Source organism: Dasypus novemcinctus, chromosome 3 (genome assembly GCF_030445035.2).
Source record: "Dasypus novemcinctus isolate mDasNov1 chromosome 3, mDasNov1.1.hap2, whole genome shotgun sequence".
Lineage (NCBI taxonomy): Eukaryota > Metazoa > Chordata > Mammalia > Cingulata > Dasypodidae > Dasypus > Dasypus novemcinctus.
In genome coordinates this window covers 35,359,092-35,383,167 of record NC_080675.1, presented here as the reverse complement: position 1 = coordinate 35,383,167, position 24,076 = coordinate 35,359,092, and the positions used below count along the sequence as shown (strand labels likewise).

General features: G+C 41.4%; 1 protein-coding gene, 1 long non-coding RNA gene and 1 pseudogene across 3 annotated transcripts in view; 1 reads left to right on the top strand and 2 right to left on the bottom strand.

Annotated features, from left to right (window-relative positions):
• HEATR4 (HEAT repeat containing 4) overlaps positions 1 to 24,076 on the bottom strand; it is a 216,331-nt gene that overhangs the window by 150,787 nt on the left and 41,468 nt on the right. For both annotated transcript variants that reach the window (XM_071213803.1, XM_023587850.3), the window contains exon 17: positions 3,136 to 3,301. In XM_071213803.1, coding sequence (XP_071069904.1) covers positions 3,140 to 3,301 — 162 coding nt within the window. In that variant the 3' untranslated portion in view covers positions 3,136 to 3,139. The remainder of the gene's footprint in view (positions 1 to 3,135; positions 3,302 to 24,076) is intronic.
• LOC139438088 (coiled-coil-helix-coiled-coil-helix domain-containing protein 2 pseudogene) lies at positions 4,845 to 7,271 on the bottom strand (annotated as a pseudogene).
• On the top strand, positions 7,332 to 11,787 carry LOC131277904 (uncharacterized). The gene is made up of 3 exons (XR_009184946.2): positions 7,332 to 7,738; positions 9,884 to 9,988; positions 11,321 to 11,787. It is a non-coding gene; the product is annotated as an uncharacterized lncRNA (long non-coding RNA).

The window sequence follows — 24,076 nt, the reverse complement described above, 5'->3', positions numbered from 1 at the left end:
GAGGTCAGAAGACAGAAGAAGCACAGGCCTGTTCCAAACCCATCCTATAGAAGCTGCCAGCTCAGACCAGGCATGGAAAATGAATGGGGCTTCACTGGGTCAGTGAGGAAGGCAGCAGCTTCCTATAGGGCCAGATAGAATTCAAGGTAGGGCCTGGCTTGATTACTTACTAGGATGATTTCCCTGAGTTTTGTGGGAGTGTGTCTTTGATTGGTTCTGGGCACCATATGGGAGCAGGTGGAGGGTGCCAAGTTTCAGCCAGGTGGGCAATCTTACAGAAACTTGCTATTCCTACTTCAGGGATCACAAACTGTCAGCCTCAGGGCTGAATTTGGCTCACAGATAGATGTGTTTGGCACACTTTTAACTTGGTGTTTTCAATATTTTTAAATTAACTGCCAACATTTAACACAGGGAAGAACTCATGTCATAAAATCCAGATTTTTGCATCAGCTATAATGCAGAGAGCTTTGACTATCCTGGTCTCAGCTGTATCTCCAGAGCCTAGAACTATGCCGACAACATAATAGATGTTCAATAAATATCTTGTGAATCATTGAAAAGGAATCTCAGGGTGGTTAGTAATTTACCTAAGGGCACATATCTGTACACGCTTAAAATATGCAATCAGTTTTAAATTTTCCATTTTGGTACTCTATTAACAAAAAATCTGTCTCAAAAAAAATCAGAGTAGTTAACTTGCTCTTGACCTGAGAGGCCACAATGCTGCCTCCAGCAAAACAAGCCCATTTTATGCAACTACACTACAAACCCTTCAAGGTCAGGGAAACTATCTTATACGTCTTGGCATATCCATGATGATGACTAGTGTATGTATTTGGTAAATGTTTGCTGACCATATGGATCATTAAGAAATCATGGGGCAGGGTGGTTGGAGTGTTAAATGGTAATTAATCAGTGGTTGAAAGAGAGGAGAGAGTAAATTCTACCACAGGTGTTTCTTTCTGACCCACAACCCCCGCTTTGCTGTTGGTCTGGTCATGAAGAGCTCTCCTAACATTGGGCCAATAAGAGATGTTAACTTAGATGGAACGTATAAACTAATCAATAAAAACATGAAGCTCGCCTGAAATAGGGAAACTTTCTCCAGATTCTGACCAAGAGAAGGTCAGTCTTGTGTTTCTCCCACAGACTAGGCCAAACAGAAGCTTCCTTTTATGACAGGATGGGGTTCAGTCACTTGTCTAACCCATCAGTGGGATTAATGAATGTCTGTGGCAGAAGAAAGGAAGATGAAAGGAGGAGCAACAAAAAGGAGACAACTGAGGAAAGAATCACCAACAAATGCCTTCGCCAAGAAGGGCAGGTTGGACCTTTCTAAAGAATTTAACACTTGGAGTGCTTCATCACTGCAAGTGTATAAATATGAATGTATTAGCAAAAGCACAAGAGTAAGGAGAATGGATGCCTAGCCTCTCCCATGTGAATTAACAAGTGGACCACTTCGGAAAATAGGAGGGGCAAAAGGAGCTGTCCTGGGCCCCTGCCAAGCTCATTCCTTCCTCCAGCCTTTTCTGGTGTCATTCCCCTCACCTGGAAAATCTTCCCTTCTTCCCTCTCTAAATCCTGCTCAGTGTCTGAGAATCAATACAACTTCTTACGTCTCCATGACAACTTCAGCCCTCTACCCTGCCCTTGAACTCCTACAGTTGATCTGCTGTGTGCCATATAACTCTCACAAGATTAAGCAGCTTGTGTCTGGGACATTCTTGTATGTGTGTCTTATAAAACCCTTGTAAACTCCTTGGGGACAAGGGCCATTTCTTCTGCTGCTACATCTCCCACAATGCTGACAGCCTAATAGACCCTCTGTACAGACTTGCTGACTTACTGACTGAAGAGTTCAGTTCAGCGCTCTTGTGCTTGCCAGAAATGCAGAGAGTGCACAATACAGTCCTTTCACTATTAAGTGACAAATTCAAAGACAGAGGGGCTGAGACAGGACTTGCATAGAATTATTCATTGTCTTGAATGTTTCGTGGTAACCAGATCCCAGAATCCTTAGGTTTGAAATATGTGGAAATACTTTTTACATGCAAGATGGTGTTTTTGGATTACTATTTCACTTTGAACTACCTGCATAAATTACATGAGTCCTGGAAAAGGAAGATTTTTCTGTTATATAGTTGATTGATCTCCCCTAAAGTTCTTTTTCCCCATTTCATAGCTGCTAAGAGTCCATAGAGGAAATATTACTTTATATATTTCTCATGATTACAAAAACCTGAAGAGAGGATATGATTAAGAAAAAAGGAAAAAGATTCACACTCATTTTTTCCCTCATTAAATGTCTGAAAGCTTTTTATGGTGTCCACAGCAGACAATATGTAGAAAAGAAAGCTGGAGGATTCTGGGTCCCTCCTCTTCCATGGAAATTTGTTGGGTATCATGTGCTCTTACTACGAAATCTCCTCTTACAATACAGTTGCAGTTTGAAGCTATTCCAAGATGCTGAAATCTTTAGTACATTGAGGCTCATGATCATTGCTAATGAATCTTGTGAAACAGTGGAGATGCTTCCCAGGGTTCTAAAAGTGCTCACACCCACCCACACAGTACAAAGGGGGAAATGGTTGCGCTGGTTTGGTGTTCTTGTGATAGTCAGGTGACATGGTTTCATTTTGCCCTGTGGGGCTGCAGTTAAAGAACTTGCTTTAGAACAAGACTAGACTTGTGTATAAAAACCTTCAACTGAGCTGTTTCTTTCCTAGACAAACAGGATTCTAGTTTGGAGTTTAGAGGGCATTGGGTGACTTGCAAAAGATACGGGATCTTTTGATATTTCCACTCTAGTAAAATTTGGAGCTTACAACCCATATTTCATATATAACCTCTCTGGAGCATGAAAAGATATGCTCTATGACCTACTGTTGTTGTTACATGTCAGTTTTCTTTAAACCTCTGTGTAAATGGTGCACATTAAGCAATCAGGCCTACTGTTAGACTCTTCTTTATAAACATAATGATCAAAGGCATTATACAATATCAATTAAAGAGATAGAATGTAGCCAGGTCCACTGCTGCCTATACCTTGCAGCAAGCAAAGAGCTCAGCCTAGAGACAAGCATCTTTTCTTCCAGGGAGAGTAGAAAAATCTTCTCTCCAGACATTTACCCAGTTAGAGAGGTGAGTTGTCAGGAGATCCAAATGGTCCCATTGCAATCTTTTTTTCCAAGGTAGTGCGGAGATCTTTGACAAGTGATGACTGTCTTCTGTTTCTCACATTCAGGTTTAGGACCAGACTCTGTGACCACGGATTTGGTGTGTGGGGTCTCACAGGCTGCAGAGAAATTTGACACATGAGTGCAAATGCCAAATATGTGTTCTCATGTGAAAAGTAGACCCAAAGAGAAAGTCTCTTTGGCCATGGTTTGTCAGAATAGTTCTATGACCTATTATACTAGATAAGAAAATCTTAATAGAAGCTATGTGTTCAAAACCTGCCTCCCTTGAGCCTAATATGGAGAATGCTTGTGAATTACTCACCCAAGAAGGCTTGGTCTTCTGTATGGTGAACTTTGGGACTGGCCTGTGTTTTCTATATCTTTGTTATCATGCAGAAACAGCAGCAATTATGGGACATTCCTGTAGCAGTGACTGAACAGCTTTATTTCTGGGATGTGCTGAGGAGGTGGATTCACTCAGGGTAAATAGCTGCTGGGGACACAGCACTGCTCACTTTCAACCCATAAACCAATATGGTGATGGCCAGGGTTGAGTTTGTCCCTACATTAGAGCATCCTTAGGAGTGTGGGTAGTTCTAATGTCAATCTGAGTGAGTGTCTACATTAGCCTATGGAATACTAACAAGGATATCCTCTCCATCCCCAAATGAATTCTCAGCCTGTGGGACAAAAGTACCAATGAAAGCCCTTTACCGTATGTCTAAATATTTTAATATTCTAAATCAAGCTAACAAACTATTGGGTAAAATACATTCTACCATCTACCTTGGTAAGAATTACAGAGTTGCGTTTTAGAGGAATTACACATGAATGTGTATGTCTTTCACCTTTATCAACAAAAAAACAGGATATACACATTGTTCTGCAATTTGATTTTTCAATTTACAATATATTTTGGGTATCATTCATTGTCATTCTGTTCTCAGATTCTTTGGAGTTCCTTGCTAGAACATGGTGGCACAAGGAAAGCTGGCCCCCTTCTTCTCTTCTCATTCCCACCTCTATCCCATACTGTGAGGACCTCACACTTACACACGTAGACACTCTAGACTGTATATCAAAGCTCTGTTCACATACCCTGAAAACTACTATCTGTTGGCTACTCCTTGAGTCTAAAGGTATACACACTGGCAGTGTTGCCCACCCTTGGGAAAAGAGACCAGCCCACCCAAACCCTAAAAGTGGACAGGAAATTCCAGGGTCAGGGGTATACAGAGTATGTGGTCTAGAAGGCAGGGTGTAGATTCTGGTAAGGAGTGCCAATTTGGTCCCATAAAGTCCTTGCTCTTCTGGAGAGGGAGGAGGCTGAAGAGTAAGAGCTGAGTCCTCCAAAGCTTATACCCAGGGCAGGGACCCTCCTGCTCCACTATAAGGGTGTTCCTGGTTAGGTTATTCTAGCCATCCTTTTTCTGGAAGAAAATCACTTTATTCTAATTACTTCACAGATAACATCACAGCAACTAGTTTAAGGAGGCCACACAAACATTCTTCCAGTTCCAAAATCTATACCATCTCAGTGGACTTCTATAGAGTAAGAACACCCTCTTCCATTGATTCTGAAGCAAGGAAGCTATTACTGATAGAAGGGAGGTTTAGCTAGTGGTTTTACACTTTATACTTTTACTGTCAATTATAGTTTTATACCAAATTAGCTTGGTCATAAGAGCAGATTTTCCATTTCTTCATTTTCAGCTTCTTAGGCTAATCCATTTGCAAATCTGCCCTGCTTCAGCACCTCACTGAAACCCTCACAAAGCTTAAGGTCACACTGGTTCTGGGCACACTCCAAAAACAGTTTCATCTCAAAGTGGCAAGGGCCAAACAGCTGCTGCTGCTGGTATGCCAGCTGGGCTCCCTGAGGCCCTGGTAAGTGATGCCAGGCCTTGAGGGCTCAGCATTCCTCCCTCCACTAAAGCCCCCAGTGATGGCAGGGCCCAACATGTACCCAACGGCAGACCCCACAGCCACACCAGCTGCAGTGGTTGCCATCTGGGCCAGCAGACCCGGCTGCCGAGGGACAGCAGCAGGTGAGCCAAGCACAGCTGGAGAGGCTGCTGCTGGTGGCTGAGTTGCTGGTGCTGGCCTGGGGGCAGCTCTCATCAGAAGTACCTGGCTGGCCGGAGGGGTTCCATGCCTGAAATATACCTCTGGCTTCCATGAGGCATCACAAGGATATAGCTGATCAGCTTCCAGAAAGGGGAAAGTCTAAGGAGAGAACCCCTATTCTAGCCATCTTGACATAAGATTGCCTCCCAGGAAATCCCCTACTGCCCACTGTGCCTACTAAACTGATGGTGTGACATGAAGGCACATTTGTAAGGTTAGTGCTTTCTTTGCTTATTTTCATTCTAAATAAGTATTTTCATACTAATTTCGTATTTGTAATTTGTATTATTTTGCTTAAAAAGGGCTTCTCAAATTATGTAAGCATTAAGTCCCACAAAACCTGGATCTACTCCTGGTGGGGTCGGTGGTAGTAAAGAGCAGTTTTCATTGAATTCACCTCTTACAACTCTAACTAATGTTTTTTAAAATGTACCACTTTTTTGTTTGTTTTTGATTTTTTAAATTATTATCTTTTTTTAAAGATACCTAAATCACACAAAATGTTACATTAAAAAATAAGGAAGTTCTTATATACCCACTCCCCACCCCACTGCCCAAAATGTACCACTTTTGAGAGAGAGTCCCAAGAGAACACAGCAAAAAGAGGATCAGTAAGAAATACTGAACGCTGAAAAGGATGTTTTCAGGTATTTAAATGGAAGCAACTCTTTCCAGTTATTCCCAGTACTCACCCCTAGGTTTATCATTAGCTGGAAAGAAACTCTCAAAAGGCGAGCTGAAGCAGGATAAGTTAGTAAACCAGATTCTTTGAAATGTAACTGGAAGGCTTTTAGGATTACCAAATTTATCATGATACAATGGATAGATTCATAGAATAAACTGTGATGTGGTCTCTTTTAGACTCAGTATGTTTAAGCAAAATGGAAGTTTAAAACTTATTGCATCAAATCTTTTTTTTTTTTTTTAAAGATTTATTTATTTATTTAATTTCCCCCCCTCCCCTGGTTGTCTGTTCTTGGTGTCTATTTGCTGCGTCTTGTTTCTTTGTCCGCTTCTGTTGTCGTCAGCGGCACGGGAAGTGTGGGCGGCGCCATTCCTGGGCAGGCTGCTCTTTCTTTTCACGCTGGGCGGCTTTCCTCACGGGCGCACTCCTTGCGCGTGGCCCCACGCGGGGGACACCCTTGCGTGGCTCGGCACTCCTTGCGCGCATCAGCACTGCGCATGGCCAGCTCCACACGGGTCAAGGAGGCCCGGGGTTTGAACCGCGGACCTCCCATATGGTAGACGGACGCCCTAACCACTGGGCCAAAGTCCATTTTCCTGCATCAAATCTTATCATGAAATATTTATACCTCTTAAAATCAAGCCTCACAATATTTCATTATAAAATGTTAAGTATTTTTCTGCCTATAAGAAAAAATAAAATTATAAGTTCTTTGCTGGGCCAATTAATTTTATATAACATGATGTAAAAATAATTACCTATAAATAAGCATATATATATGTGTGTATATATTTTTTCTCTTTCATTAAGTACATAGGAAAATGTTTATCATACCTAAGAAAGTTATTTCTGATTTTTATATTTGATTACTTTAAATTAATCTCAAAAGCCCAACACTAGAGATTAATATATGCACACATTGCACATTTACAGAAGGAACACCATGCCTTTTATCATATTCCTTATTTCACAAATAACTTTTAATTTCAGCTATATATTGTATTGCACTATTACTGGTTAAGTAATGAGAAAAACCTTTATGACTATAAGCAAGAAAAACAAAGAAATGTATAAAGGAAAACATGAAGATTTTTCTCTTGCCAATAATCCCACTCTCTAGGGACAACCTCTGCCATTTGTTTGGTATACATAATTCCATATTTAACCATGCAGACACAACACATACACATACAATTTTAGAGGAATTCTACCTTTATAAACTTAAAACAGGACATACACTGTGGGAAACAAAGGCACGGTGGCGCTGTTTCCATGGTTACACTGTTAACACAGGAGTGCAGAAAGTAAACAGGACCGAAGCTGTCTGGGGCTGGGAGAAATATGAGAAAACACTCTTTGTAGTCTGAGAGAACACTAAGACCTTGTACTCTGAGATAAGATTTTAGTCCTGCAGCTTGTGAGAATTTTTAGTGTGCAGCTGCATGCTATCGCTTGTGCTTACAGTAGCTTGAGTATATATAATGCTACTTGGAAATAATAAAATTGTCTGATGAGCTTGAGGATTCAATGCTCTCAGAATCCCTGATCCCAATCTTTCTTTGTCTTTCATTCCCAATACCCTTCCGGCCGATTTCTGACAACTGGCGCCCAATGTGGGGCCCGAAGAAGTGAGTCTGAAAAAAGTGAGTCTTCCATAGCCTTATTGGGAACCCGTGGAAAAGATCTCGTCGAGGGTCAAGTGAAACATCCAAAGCAGAGAGACTCGAGTCTTCAAGATTAAGTAAGTAACTAACATTTCCGCAAAGTCATCAGGGTATGTGTAATCAACCAGGACGTCTGGAAGAATATTCTCAAGTGTTAAAAACTTTATTAAATACTACAGGGGTGCCAGTTAGAATAGCTGATTTGCTAGAACTCTTTGCTCTAGTTCAAAAACATTGTGACTGGTTTCAACCACAAGGTAAAAATCTTTTGAATTTAAAACAGTGGAGACAAGTAATGAAGGATTTACGCAGAGCATATCAGAAGGAAGAATCTATTCCACTGTCAGTATGGGCTTTTGGTCAGCAGATAGCCGCTGCATTAGACCCATTACAATCTGAGGCAGACGAGGAAGAAATTGCTATATATTTCAATCCTACAGAATCAGACCCCTCTGGAGATAAACAAGTTGACGGCATGGCAGAGGAAGAAATGGAGGGATCTTATTGTTTTATGTCACACGGGAGACTAATCCTTTTTTAGTCAGTGTAAGGAGGATGAGACCTCAGAAATGTCTGACCTACATATTTCCAAACCTCTGGTGTTCCCTAATTTTTGCACCAAGCCATCCGCAGGTCCAGCTAAGCCATCTCAGGTAAACACCATGCCTACAGCACCTGGAATTTTCTCTGATGCTATTGATGCTATGCCTTATGTTAATAGAGTTTTTGTGCCTAATCCAGCCCCTGCTAAACCTGTGATGGGTGTCTGTTACAAGGATCCAGGCAGGGAGATCCTGAGGCTATGCAATTGTATCTGCATTTCCAGTAACAATTCGCCCAATACCTCCAGATATAAATAACCCTCAGGGAGGTATTGACTTCCATCATGAACCCATACCGTTTACATTACTAAAAGATCTAAAGCAGGCATGTACTCAATACGGGACTACTTCCCCTTACACCATAGGATTAGTTCAAGGCACGGCACAGGAGGATAGATTAATTCCTCGGGATTGGGAGATGCTAGCTCGCACAGTATTGAACCCTGCAGAATTTCTACAATTTAAAACCTGGTGAACTGATGAGGTGAACATGACGGCACAACGAAATGCCACCCAAAATCCTCCAGTACTTATCTTTGCTGAACAGTTACCAGGGGCAGGAGATTGGGCTGAAGTTCAGAGGCAATTACAGTATGATGATGTTGCTATAGTTCAGGTTAGATTGGCTTGCTTAGCTGCTTGGAGACGCATTTGTGCTCCTGGGAAACTCACTCAGTCTTTTGCAAAAATAATACAAGGAGTTAATGAACCATATGTTGAATTTGTGGCTCGATTAGTTGACATCCTTCAAAAGACTATTGATATTCCTGAAGCTTGAGAATCGATTCTATTGACTCTCGCTTTTGATCAGGCTAACAGTGAATGTAAAAAGGCAATTAGACCCATAAAGGCTGTGGGATTCAGGATTGTATTAAATATTGTCAAGACATAGGGTCCACTCCCACCAGATGGCACTGTTAGCTGTTGCTATTAGAGGAAATCAAAAAGGGCAAGGAAAAAAGGAGAGCTGTTTTAAATGTGGGAAGCCTGGCCATTTCCAAAAGGATTGTAGAACTTATGTTACTCAAACCCCGTGGAAAACAGGAAAAAGAGCACCATCAAAAATCTGCCAGTCTGTAAAAAGGGCTTTCACTGGGCTAATGATTGCAAGTCTAGATTTCGCAGAGATGGTGCCCCTCTTTTATCATCGGAAACTGCTTTGTGGGCTTAGCTCAGGGCCCTCAGACAAACAATGTGAACCTAGCCGAAAAGTATCCAGTCAGCAATGGCCCTTCCTATACCAGTAAGCCTTTTGCTTTTTTTGGCTCTACTTATGCTATTGAGCATGTTACTGGTATTCCTTACAATCCTACAGGCCAAGCAATAGTTGAATGCAGCCATCATACTCTGAAGCATATGCTTTTAAATCGAAAAGGGGGAGATGATGCCATTATAGTACCGAAGGACAACTGGCAAAAGCTTTATTTACTTTAAATTTCCTTAATGTATATGATTCAATGACACCTGCTGAACGGGCTTATTCATTGAATAAGAATAAAGAAAAGATATTGTGTGACTCAGCTGAATACCAGCCAATGTACTGGAAAGATGTACTAACTAACACTTGGCAAAAGGGGAAGGTTAAAGTATGATGGAGAGGATATGCTCTTGTCATTATAGAAGACGGGGAACAAATTTGGCTGCCAGCTCAATGGATTAAACTGCAGATAGAGGAGAAGAAAGAAAATTTTGACGATGATTCTTCTTCTCCTGATTGTGTTGACGGTAACTCTGAGTCATGAAAATGAAAACCATACTTTTTGGGCTTACATTCCTAACTCACCTCTAGTACATGCTCTAACATGGGGAGACCCATCATTTCCTATATTTATTGAATAAAACATATGTGTTTCCTGGGCCTATAGATGATAGACTACCCTTAAAACCTGATGAAGAAGAAAAAAATATATATATATAATCTTACCCTTCCTTTTGATCATAGACCATTTATGTATAGAAATAAATCCTCCCTGTATGCAAACAAAAAATCGTACTATGGTTACTATGAAAGCTAATGGTACCAAATTATTAATAATGTTATTTCCATCATAAAATTCTTTTCTGACCAAGACACAGAATTATAATTGCCCACCCTGAAAACCTGGAGGGAAAGAAGGATGGCAAGAATGCCATATAGGAAGAGGATCTGTTGTTTTTAATGATTCCTATGGGATGGTGTGGGAAAGTGCCCCTATGGGGTCTCCCAAAGAATATAGTGGCAGATTTATATGGTATGGTCTTAATAGTAGAGGTCAACAAGTCAGTAATATGCAATATCCCTTTTCGGAACCTCTGTATGTGAATGAACAAACGATATACACCAAGAATTATAGTATATATATATATGGGAAGCGGACTTTGCCCAGTGGATAGGGCATCCGTCTACCACATGGGAGGCCCGTAGTTCAAATCCCGGGCCTCCTTGACCCGTGTGGAGCTGGCCCACGCACAGTGCTGATGTGCGCAAGGAGTGCGGTGCCACGCAGGGGTGCCCCCCATGTAGGGGAGCCCCACGTGCAAGGAGTGTGCCCCACAAGAAGAGCTGCCCACCACAAAAGAAAGTGCAGCCTGCCCAAGAATGGCACCACACACATGGAGACCTGACAGAACAAGATGACGCAACAAAAAGAAACACAGATTCCTGTGCCGCTGACGACAACGGAAGGGAACAAAAAGAACACACAGCAAATGGACACAGAGAACAGACAACTGGGGTGAGGGGGGGAAGGGGAGAGAAATAAATAAAAAAAAAAATCTTAAAAAAAAGAATTATTGTATATGGAGATTTAGAGGGAAATGGGTACCCACCCCATGGATAAATAATACCTATAATCTAAACATATATAAAAACTTATGGAAAGTATTTCTGGGAACTGCCCCTACTTATGAATGGATTGGTAACTACAGTCAAACCGGCCAATATTTGCAATTAAATCAAGCCTATCAATTAAGAGCATGTGTTAGAGGTCCATATGTGTTTATCATTGGAAAAATAACTATAAGGGACAGTGTTTTGTTTTATAAAAATGGCGCCTTGTATACATGTCTGTCGGAAAGTGTGTTGCAGGATGGAGACACCATCACAATGACCAGAAGACGACAAGGTATATGGATTCCTGTCCAAATGAACTGAATTTGGCAGTCATCACCTGAAAGTCAGTTGCTGCTTCACATGGCACAAAAGATCCTGAAGTGGACAAAAGGATTTGTTGGGCTCTTAATAATTGGCTTAATGGGACTGACTGGAATCATTACAGCTGCTGCCACTGCTGCTGTAGCTTTGCATGAGACTGTTCAGACTCAACAGTAGGTACATGATTGGCATAAGAATGCTAGTGATTTATGGTATAGTCAAGAACATATTGATGAGCAACTGAATAATCGAGTAAATGATTTAGAATTGGCTGTTTTGCATACTGGAGATCAATTGTATAATTTACACTTGTTTAGAGTATTGAAATGTGATTGGAATGAAAGTAATTTTTGTATTACCCTGCTTGCTTACAATGCTTCAATGACTGAATGGGAAAAGATTAAAAATCATTTGATAGGTCATAGAGCTAACATATCCTTAGAAATAGTAGAACTGCAGAAAAAGATATTAGAAATGTCTCATAATCAGGTTTATGTAGCAGATGATAAGGATGTCTTTGATGATCTGATTTCACATGTTAATAAGTTTAATCCAGTGAATTGGTGAAAGTCTCAACATTTTTTATCAGCACTAGGAATAGGACTCTGTGTGTTGGTCTTGTTGCTCATTGTTGTTGCCTGCCTGGGACAATGTGTTCGGAGAAGACTGCACAGTGTGGATGCGATAGGGCAAGCCAATAATTCGGCGCTTGCTAAAACCTTGCAAAAAAGATCCCCATGGTCAGAGCGCTTGGCTGGTAGTCAATGACGGGTAAGACTCTCAGAGGAGGGCAACCTAAGACAGCCACAGCCACCCTGACTAAAACAAAAAGGGGGAAATGTGGGAAACAAAGGCAGGGTGGTGCTGTTTCCATGGTTATGCTGTTAACACAGGAATGCAGAAAGTAAACAGGACCAAAGCTGTCCTGGGGCTGGGAGAAATATGAGAAAACACTCTTTGTAGTCTGAGAGAACACTAAGACCTTGTACTCTGAGATAAGATTTTAGTCCTGCAGCTTGTGAGAATTTTTAGTGTGCAGCTGCATGCTATCGCTTGTGCTTACAGTAGCTTGAGTATATATAATGCTACTTGGAAATAATAAAGTTGTCTGATGAGCTTGAGGATTCAATGCTCTCAGAACCCCTGATCCCAGTCTCTCTTTGTCTTTCATGCCCAATACTTCGGCCAACATTACAACAATACACATTGTTCTGCAATTTGATTTTTCAATTTACAATATATTTTGGATATCATTCATTGTCATTCTTTTCACTACACATGATCTTTGCCAGAAGCAGAGAAGCCGTTGTCATTCTAAGGCAGGATAGAATAGGGACCTAAGGAGGAGGGACAGAAAATCCAATGAATTACACAAATATCACCTGGAGAGAAATCCTGGGGCATAGCCTGCAGCCTCCTAACTCACACAGACAAGTTAACACAAACAACTTAGAAGGCAGCTAGCAGTTCCCACCCAGCAGCTGCCTTATCAGAATGTAATTTGGGACATTCTCACGCTCCAGAGAAAAAAAAAAAAAAACAGAAAAGTCCCAGCCATCAACCTTGCATACTTGCATAAATACCTTGTGTAGCAAATTCTAGCAGGGCTCATGGCCAGTGCACATAAGCCAATTACCACCAGACAGCAACCCCTAAAAACCAAGCCACCCAATGAATTTCCTCCACTTCGTCCTAAATACTCCAATCAGCTTAAAACCTAACCCCCAATGATAGCCAATAAAACCAGAAACCCCTAAAGTGGGGGCACACTTTTCACACTGGTAGCACAGCCTGCACCTGTGCCTCAGGTGTGCACTTATCTCTTTTCCCACTTTCTTAGTTTCTTAATAAACTCTTTACTTCCTTGCCTAATCTATGGCGCATTCTTAAATTGCTTTATGCAACAGAGCCAAGGACACTGGTTCCAAGAACAATTCTTTTTAACAACTATTAATAGTAATTTCCAATTTTGAAATTATAAGCAATGAGCATCCATGTACCTGTACTGTGAGTATTTTCACAGAATAGATTCCTAGAATTAGAATTCCTGGGTCAAAGATACTTCAATTTTGCTATTGATGAAATGGCATTCCAAAGTCTACACCAAGCATTATTGACATTTTTGACTGGATAGTTCTTTGTTGTGGGGGTTTGTCCTATGCATGGTAGAATGTTTAGTAGCATTCCAGGTCTCTACCCACTAGATTCCAGTAGTATGTGCTCTGTTGTGATTACCCAGAATGTCTCCTGAGATTCCCAAATGTCTGCCCTCCCTGGTTGAGAACCCCTACTCTAGAATTCTTTTTCCTTTTATTTTTCTTTCTTTTACCCCCCTCCCCTTATAGCCACTTGTCCTGCTATCCTTCCTTCATAAAGGAAAGACACATAAAAGAATTTGTGATTTAGCATATCAACCCTCAGAGTGTGTTTGAATTTTAAATAAAGAATGAATGAGGGAAGCAGACTTGGCCTAGCGGTTAGGGCGTCCGCCTACTACACGGGAAGTCCGTGGTTCAAACCCCGGGTGTCCTTGACCCATGTGGAGCTGGCCCATGTGCAGTGCTGATGCGCGCAAGGAGTGCTGTGCCACACAGGGGTGTCCCCTGTGTAGGGGAGCCCCACGTGCAAGGCATGCACCCCATAAGGAGAGCCGCCTAGTGCGAAAGAAAGTGCAGCCTGCCCAAGAATGGTGCCACCCACACGGAGAAATGACACAAGATGACACAGCAAAAAGAAATACAGATTCCCGTGCCACTGACAACAGAAGAGGACAAAGACGCAGCAAATAGACACAGAGAACAGACAACCGGGGTGGGGGGGAAGGGGAGATAAATAAATAAATACAATCTTTAAAAAAAAAAAAAAAAAGAAAGATGGGAAGCGGACTTGGCCCAATGGATAGGGTGTCCGCCTACCACATGGAAGGTCTGCGGTTCAAACCCCGGGCCTCCTTGACCCATGTGGAGTTGGCCCATGCGCAGTGCTGATGCACGCAAGGAGTGCCCTGCCACGCAGGGGTGTCCCCTGCGTAGGGGAGCCCCATGCTCAAGGAGTGCACCCCGTAAGGAGAGCCGGCCAGTGCAAAAAAAGTGAAGCCTGCCCAGGAATGGCGCTGCACACACCGAGAGCTGACACAACAAGATGATGCGACCAAAAGAGACACGGATTCTGGGTGCCGATGACAAGAATACAGGTGGACACAGAAGAACACGCAGTGAATGAACACAGAGAGCAGACAACTTGGGGCGGGGACGGGCAGGGAAGGGGAGAGCAATAAATAAAAAATAAAATTAAATAGTAAAATAAAAAAAGAAGAAAGAAAGGATGGATGTTGAGACACCAGGACATAAATAGGGTACACTCAAAAAGCCTTGGCAAGTATCTAGCTAGGAGTGGGACTCAAACAGAATCCCAGACAAGGCCCAAGAGGCCTTGTGATCTACTAAGCTCCTAATTGCTCGCAACATTGTAAACACTATTGGAGGGCAATTTGGGAAAAACTATTAATAAGTGTAAAAATTAGCTTTCCCTTCTGACCTGGGAATTTATTTTAAAAGATTCAAATGAAGACAAGTAATCATTGTCAACAACGCAACTCTAGTTACATGAAGACGTGTTATTCTCAACAATTACACCCTCATGCCCAACACATTGCCTGTTAAATGAGAAGCCTAGATTTTGGGATTTAAGATTCAGAGGAGGGTGGACTAGAAAGTCACAGGTCTCTCTTCTCCCCCAGAAAAATAGCTAGAGGACAGGGAGAAATGTCCTGGAAAAAAAGTCTTCCAGAGTTTAGGACATTAGGGGAAGGCTGGGCACTGCCCAGAAGAGAGAGGGACAAAGGAAAAGAATCGCCAACGGCAAAACTGTGAGTTAAAAGCTTCAGCTGCAATAGCTGGCACCCTCCCCCACACTATCCACACTTTTGAATTCTCAGGCATCAGGGCTGGCAGCTACAGACAAAGGGTCCCCAGGGATCCATTTCTACAGGCAAGGGGAGAGGGACAAAGCCTAAGGCTGTCTCAGTTTAGACTCACAAATGTGGTCTGTTACGTCCAACAAGACCTTCCAGACTGCGCAGGGGCCATGCCATTTGCCTCAGGAGCCGCCATGGGACTTAAGAGATCAGACCCTCTCAATCCCCCTGTCTGCTGACCAGGACTGGTTGTTGAGGATGCAGAGGTGAACAGAATTATTTCCCATCCAGGAAAAGGGAGGGGGCTGCCAGCAAAGGTTGGAGAATCTCCTCTGAGAAAGTTTGAAATCCGAGGCTCTTAGTCTCCAGGCAGGAACCTCTCTATCACATTGATCCAGTCCTGTTGCCACAAATACACGCCCATCAGGCATTGAACTGAGAGGGCTGTCAAAGAGCGCCACCTGCTGGCTGACTAGGAAAGTGCACATGAGGAAATTAAAAGTATGTAAGAGACTTTTTCCGGACTTTACTGCCTCCTGTCCCAAGGCCCTAGAAAGTGATCTGCAATCCATTACTGGGTCCAGTGCAGAGTTTTGAGCAACTAACAGGGACAATCCTAAAGATCCAGAACAGTTTGAACCAAGAATTAAAGAACAGTGGTAACATACAGCCTACTGCCATTAAATCCTTACAAAAAGAGAGAAATTGAGCACCTGAGTAAACTCATCATCCTAATCAGATGCCTAGACATCAGCAAAAAATTACAAGCCATACTAAGAAAATGAAGACATGGCCTATGAAAAGGAATATATCAAAATCCCAGAAGAAACATAGGATTTGAGGTAACTAATCAACGAGATGCGAACAAATTTCTGAAATCAAATTAATGACTTGAAAGACACAACGGCTAAAGAGATAAAAGACATCAAGAAGACATCAAGAGGAGCAAATGTGGCTCAAGTAGTTAAGCACCTGCTTCCCATGTGGGAGGTCCCAGGTTAAATCCCCAGTGCCTCCTAAAAACAAACAAACAAACAAACAAACAAGGACAAGAAAACCAACTTAGGGGAGCTGACGTGGTTCAGTGGTTGAGCACTGGCTTCCCACATATGAGTTCCCAGTTCAATCCCTGGCCCTGGTACCTCAAAAAAAAAAAAAAAAAAAAAAAAAAAAAAAAAAAAGACATTAAGCACAAAGCATAATGTGAAAATCTGAATAGAAAAGTAACAGAACTCATGGGAATGAAAGACATGATAGGTAAGATCAAAAACACAGTACAGGGAAGCGAACTTGGCTCAATGGATAGAGCATCCACTTACCACATGGGGGGTCCAGGGTTCAAACCCAGGGCCTCCTGATCCATGTGGTGAGCTGGCCCACGCACAGTGCTGATGTGCACAAGGGGTGTGCTCCGTAAGGAGAGCCACCCTGTGCGAAAGTAAGTCCAGTCTGCCCAGGAGTGGTGCCACACACAGAGAGCTGATGCAACAAGATGACGCAACAAAAAAGAGCCACAGATTCCTGGTGCCACTGACAAGAATACAAGTGGATACAGAAGAGCACACAGCGAATGGACACAGAGAGCAGACAATTGGGGGGGGGGGGCGGGAGAAAGAAATAAAAAAATAACAAAACAAAAAAACCACAGTAGACACCACCAGAACCTTGCATGATACCTAAATGTGTCAGATAATTGTCTTTATTTATTTCTCAAGAAAATGGCAGCTGAAGGAAGGTCATATAATGAGATTTTTAGCAGAAGTCAATTTCCACAAGCAGTCTTTTTAGACTTTCTTCTTTCTTGGCATTGTTGCTAAAACAGTCATTCGGACAGTGAAACATTTAAATGTTCAGACATATAATTTTGGCCTCATTTTGTTTAGGGTAGGTCAAAATTTATGCATTAAGTTTTCTGTTTCTTCTTTTGTTCCTTGGTTATCCAGTATTTAGGCAGCATATTAATATTAAAAGAAAAAAGTAACTTTTTATCCTCCAACATAAAACATTTTGAAGTTAAAATAAAAGTTCATCACGAGGACCCCAAAGAGACAGCACAGGGAAATGTGAAGTATTTGAATGGTAAGAGAAGAATGGAGGATAAGATGGTATTAAAAGAAATTTCAAGGTCATTGCAGGCTGTATCTTTTCCTCCCTCTGATGGATGTCTTTGATATTTATGTAAATCTGGTTTCACTGTCATGGATCCTATGACATTTTGCTCTGCTTTTCCTTTTGAGAATAAACTCTCTCATTCATTCAGGCTAAAAAAAAAAAACCCCACACAGTAGAGGCATACAACAGCAGCTAAATGATAGAAGAAAGAATAAGTGGTACAGAAGAAAGAACAGCTGAAATTGGAGAGAGAAAAGAATGGGAAAAATAGAGCAGAGGCTCAGTGAGTTGAATGATAACCTGAAACACAACAACATATATATCATGGGAATTCCAGAAAGAGCCAGAAGAGAAGGGAAAAGTGGCAGAAAGAGTATTTGAGGAAATCATAGCTGAAAATTTCCCAACTCTCATGAAAGAAATGAATTTATATGTTCAATAAGCACAGCATACCCAATCAGAATAAATCTGAATAGACCTACTCAAAGATACATACTACTCAGAGTGTCAAACGTCAAATAGTAGAGAAAATTCTGAGAGCAGCAAGGGTAAAGTAACCATCACATGTAAGGGACATCCAGTAAGACTAGGTGTGGATTTCTCATCAGAAACCATGGAGGTGAGAAGACAATGGTATGATACAATTAGGATACTGAAAGAGAAAAACTGCCAGCTGAGAATTCTTTTTCCAGCAAAACTGTACTTCAAATATGAAGGTGAGTTTAAAATATTCACAAACAGAAACTAAGAGAGTTTGTAAAAAGGAATCCACCTTTGCAGGAAATATTAAAGAAAGCCTTAGAGCCTGAAAGAAAAAGAAAGGAGAGAGGGGCTTGGAGGAAGAATGAATAGCAGAAAGGATAACCAAAAGAGTAAAAAGACAGACAAAAATAAGATACGATCAGGAAGTGGATTTGGCCCAATGGATAGGGCATCTGCCTACCACATGGAAGGTCCAGGGTTCAAACCTGGGGCCTCCTGACCCATGTGATGAGCTGGCCCATGCGCAGTGCTGATGTGCACAAGGAGTGCCCTGCCACACAGGGGTGTCCGCCACGTAGCAGAGCCCCACATGCAAGAAGTATGCCCTGTAAGGAGAGCTGCCCAGTGTGAAAAAAGTGCAGCCTGCCCAGGAATGGCGCCACATACATGAGGAGCTGATGCAGCAAGACAAACAACAAAAAGAGACACAGGGTCCACAGGATGGAGGAATAGAGAATGGATTAGAGTGGACTTACTGGTGTTCTGCTGTGGAACTATTGTGATTAGTAATGGAAGAAATTGTAGCATTGATGTGGAGAAAGTGGCCATGGTACCTGTTGAGGGTAGGGAGAGGGAAGAAGATATATGACGTGGGGGCATTTTCAGGATTTGGAGTTGTCCTGGGTGGTGCTGCAGGGACAGATGCTGGACATTGTGTGTCCTGCCATAGTCCACTGGGTGGACTAGGGGAGAGTGTAGACTACAGTGTAGACCACACCACTGTTCATGTGGTGCAGCAGCGCTCCAACACATTCACCAGGTGCAATGAATGTGCCATGATGATGGAAGAGGTTGTTGATGTGGGAGGAGTAGGGTGAGGGGGGTGAGGAGTATATGGGGGCCTCATTTTTTTTAACGTAACATTTAAAAGAAAATAAAGAAAAAAAAAAAAAAAGAGTGAGACACAGATTCCAGGTGCCGCTGACAAGAATATAAGCGGACACAGAACACACAGTAAATGGACACGGAGAGCAGACAACTGTTGGGTGGGGGGTGGCAGGAAAGGGGAGAGAAATAAATTTTTTAAAAATCTTAAAAAAAAAAAGAACAAAGATATGATATATGAAAACCAAAGAATAAAATGGTGGATGTAAATAATGCATTTACAGTAATATCATTGAATGTGAATGAATTAAACTCCCCAATCAAAAGACAGGCTGACAGAATGGATAAAAAATCATGAGTCATCCATATGCTGCCTATAAGAGACTCACCTTAGGCCCAGGGATACAAACCAGCTGAAAGTGAAAAGTTGGAGAAGCTACTTCATGCAGGAAGCAAAAAACAGCAGGGTAGCTATACTAATATTGGACAAAAGAGATTTTAAATGCAAAAAAAAAAAAAAGATCGGAGATGCAAAGGCCATTATAGTAATGGGACAATCCACAAGGAAGAAATAACAGTCATAAGTATCTATGCACCAAAATACATGAGACAAACCAAGGTGCCCCAAAATACATGAGACAAACTCTGGCAAAACTGAAGAGAAAAATAGAAATCTCTACAATTATATTTGGAGACTTCAACAAACCACTTACCTCATCAAATGAAACAACTAGACAGAAGATCAACAAGGAGAGAGAAGATTTGAACAAAATTATAAATGAGTTAGACCTAACAGAAATATACAGAATATTGCATCAAACTCAGTAGGTTATACATTCTTCTCAAGGACTTATGGATCTTTCTCCAAGATAAACCATTTAGGTCACAATGCAGCACTAGATAAATATAAATAGATTAAAATTATACAAAGCACCTTTTTTTTTTTTAATTTATTTCTCTGCCTTCCCCCCCCCACCCCCCCAATTGTCTGCTCTCTGTGTCCATTCATTGTGTGTTCTTTGTCCGCTTCTTTTCTTGTCAGCAGCCAGGGAATCTGTGTTTCTTTTTGTTGAGCCATCTTGCTGCATCAGCTCTTCGTGTGTGCAGTGCCACTCCTGGGCAGGCTGGACTTTCTTTCACGCTGGGCGGCTCTCCTTATGGGGTGCACTCCTTGCACGTCAGGCTCCCCTATGCCAGGGACACCCCTGTGTGGCACAGCACTCCTTGCGCGTATCAGCACTGCACGTGGGCCAGCCCCACATGGGTCAGGGAGGTCCTGGGTTTGAACTGCGGACCTCCCATGTGGTAGGCGGATGCTCTATCTGTTGAGCCAAGTCCGCTTCCCAAAAGCACCTTCTTAGCTCAAAATGGAATGAAACCGGAAACAGTAATAGACAGAGAAGAGGTAAATTCACAAATGTGTGGAGGCTGAACAACACTCTTAAATAATCAGTGGCTCAAAGAAGAAACTGTAACTGAAATTAGTAAATATATTGAGATGAATGAAAATGAGAACACAACTTATTAAAATCTGTGGGATCAATGAAGGCAGTCTTGAGAGGGAAATTTATAGCCCTAAACACGTATATTTAAAAAGAAGAGAGAACTAAAATTAAAGATTGAACTGTTATCAACTGGAGAAACTAGAAAAAGAACAGCAAACCACTCCCAAATTAATCAGAAGGAAATAAATAATAAAGATTAGAGCAAAAACAACTGAAACTGAGAACAAAAACAATAGAGAAAACTGACAAAACCAAGAGTTGATTTTTTGAGAAGATCAATAAGTTGAAAAACCCCTTGCTGGATAACAAAGAAAAAAAGAAAGATGCTGCAAATAAATACAATTAAAAATGAAAGGGGCAAAATTATGACTGACCCCACAGAAATAAAAAGGATCATAAGGGAAACGGACTTGGCCCAGTGGTTAGGGCGTCCATTTACCACATGGGAGGTCCGCGGTTCAAACCCCGGGCCTCCTTGACCCGTGTGGAGCTGGCCCATGCGCAGCGCTGATGTGCGCAAGGAGTGCCCTGCCACGCAGGGGTGTCCCCCGCGTAGGGGAGCCCCAAGCGCAAGGAGTGTGCCCGTGAGGAGAGCCGCCCAGCACAAAAGAAAGTGCAGCCTGCCCAGGCATGGCACCGCCCACACTTCCCATGCCGCTGACGACAACAGAAGCGGACAAAGAAACAAGACACAGCAAATAGACACAGAGAGCAGACAATGTGGGGGAGGGGGGGGAAGTGGACAGAAATAAATAAAAATAAATAAATTTTAAAATCTTTAAAAAAATGCAAAACATTGTGCTAGACGTTCTAGCTAGAGCAATTAGATAAGAAAACAAAAGACATGAAATAGGAAAACAAAAGTAAAACTGTCACTATTTGCAGATGACATGATCCTATATTTAGAAAATTCCACAATATCTACAACAAAGCTACTTGAACTAATAAACAATTTCAGCAAAGTGGCAAGATACAAGATCAACACCAAAAAATCAGTAATATTTCTGTACACTAGTATGGCAGTTTAATATTGTTTATTCCAAAAATAGATTTTGGATTATGTTTGCAAACTGGTCGGCCCCTCAGGGTATATTAGATTATATTGTATTCAGAGGTTTCCCTTTTCCTTGATTAAATAAAGATTGAGGCTTTGATTGGTTTCAGTAGAAACCAAACTGCAGAGAAGGGAGTTTGGAGTTTTGGATGCTAGAGCCTGGAAAGTAAGGACACAGAGGAGCAGAGAGAAGGGTTGATTAGACACAGAAGAGGTTCCAGGAAGAGAGACAAGACGTTTGCCTGATAGTCTACAGCTGGCCTTGTGGAGAAAGCAGAGCAGCTGAGCCCAGAGAGAAATGAGCCCTGGGAAGGGAGGAACCCAGGAAGCTGAAACCTTGCAGATGTCAGCAGCCATCTTGCTCCAACATGTGGCAACAGACTTTGGTGAGGGAAGTAACTTATGCTTTATGGCCTGGTAACTATTTCTACCCCAAATAAATACCCTTTATAAAAACCAACCAATTTCTGGTATTTTGCCTCAGCATCCCTTTGCCTGACTAATACAACTAGTATTGAACAATGAGGAAGAAATCGGGGGGGAAATTCCATTTACAATAGAAACAAAAAGACTTAAATACCTAGGAATCAATTTAACCAAAGAAGTACAGGACTTATATCAGAAAACTACAAAACAATGCTAAAAGATATTTTAAAAAGACCAAAACAAATGGAAAGACATTCCATGTTCATGGATTAGAAGACTAAATATCGTTAAGATGTCAATTCTACCCAAACTGATTTATACATTCAGTGCAATACCAGTCAAAATTCCAATCTTCTTTCCAGAAATAGGAAGAGAATTACCAAATTCATTTGGAAGGGAAAGTGCACCAGAATAGCCAAAAGCATTCTAAAAAAGAAGAGTGACATGGGAGAAATTCACTGCCCAACTTTGAAACACATTACAAAGCTACAGTGGTCAAAACAGCATGGAGGCTCTCACCACCCAGAGGGGTCCACACCAAATCCTGGTGTGTATTTCCATCTTCCTTTCCCATTTCTCAGCAAGCACTGTTCTTTACCTCACTTCGCAAATAAATTCTTTTTACTGGTCTAACTAAACAAAACAAACAAAAAAACAGCATGGTACTGGCATAAAGATAGATGCATCAATCAGTGGAATAGAATTGAAAGTCTGGAAATAAATCCTCATCTCTATGGCCAACTGGTTTTTGACAAATCTACCCAAGCCATGATAATGGGACAAAACAGTCTCTATGACAAATGGTGCTGGGAGAATTTGACATCTATAACCACAAGAATGAAAGAGGACTCCTATCTCACTCCTTACACAGGAATCAACTCAAAATGGGTCACAGTCCTAAATGTAAAAGCCAGTACCATATAACTAGTGGAAGAAAATGTTGGGAAACATCTTAAAGAACTTGTGGTAGGTTGTGGTTTATTGAACCTTACGCCCAAAGCATGTGCAGTGAAAGAAAAAATAGATAAATGGGACATCCTCAGATGTAAACACTTTTGCACTTAAAAGGACTTTGTCAAAAGGGTGAAAAGATAGCCAAATCAATTGGAGAAAATATTTGGAAATCACATATCTGATAAAGGTTTAATAATCATGATATAGAGGGAGATGCTACAACTCAACAATAAAAACACAAATGACCTGATTAAAAAATGGGTAAAATATTTGAATAGACATTTGTCCAAATATAAAATACGAATGGTGAAAAAAGACATGAAAAAATGGCCAAACATCTCTAGGGATTAGGGAAGTGCAAATCAAAACTACAAGAAATCATTTCACACTTACCAGAATGGCCACTATTAAAAAGACAGAGAACTACAAGTGTTGGAGGGAATGTGGAGAGATAGGAATACTTATTCATTGTTGGTGGGAATGTAGAATGGTACTGCCACCATGGAAGACTCTTAGGTAGTTCCTAAGGAAGTTCAATATGGATTTGCCATGTGACCCAGCAGTACCACTACTAAGTACATACCCAGAAGAACTGAGAGTAGCAACACGATCATACATCTGCACACCGACGTTCATAGTGGCTTTGGTCATGATTGCCAAAAGTTGGAAACAACCCAGGTGTCAATCAGTAGATGAATGGATAACCAAATTTTGCTGTATTCACAAGACGGAATATTATGCAGCTCTAAGAAGAAATGAAGTCATAAAGTATATGACAACATGGATGAACCTGGAGGATACTGCTGAGTGAAGCAAGCCAGAAACAAAAGGAGAAATACTGTATGATTGTGCTACTATGAACTAAATATATTTAGTAATCTCATGGAGTTAGTAATTTGAATATGGATCACTAGAAAATAGAACGAGGTTAGAGAATGGAAAGCTGAGGGTTAACTTGTGCAGGATTGGTAAAAAGAATGTGTGTTGATGTTTGGAAATGAATAGAAAAAGTGAAAGCCCAATATAATGTTTGTAAGTAGCAGTGCTATCATGTGGTTTTGAAAGAGATTTAAAGGAAATGTCTAAGGTCACATATATTACTAAAAGGAAAGATAAAAAATGAAAC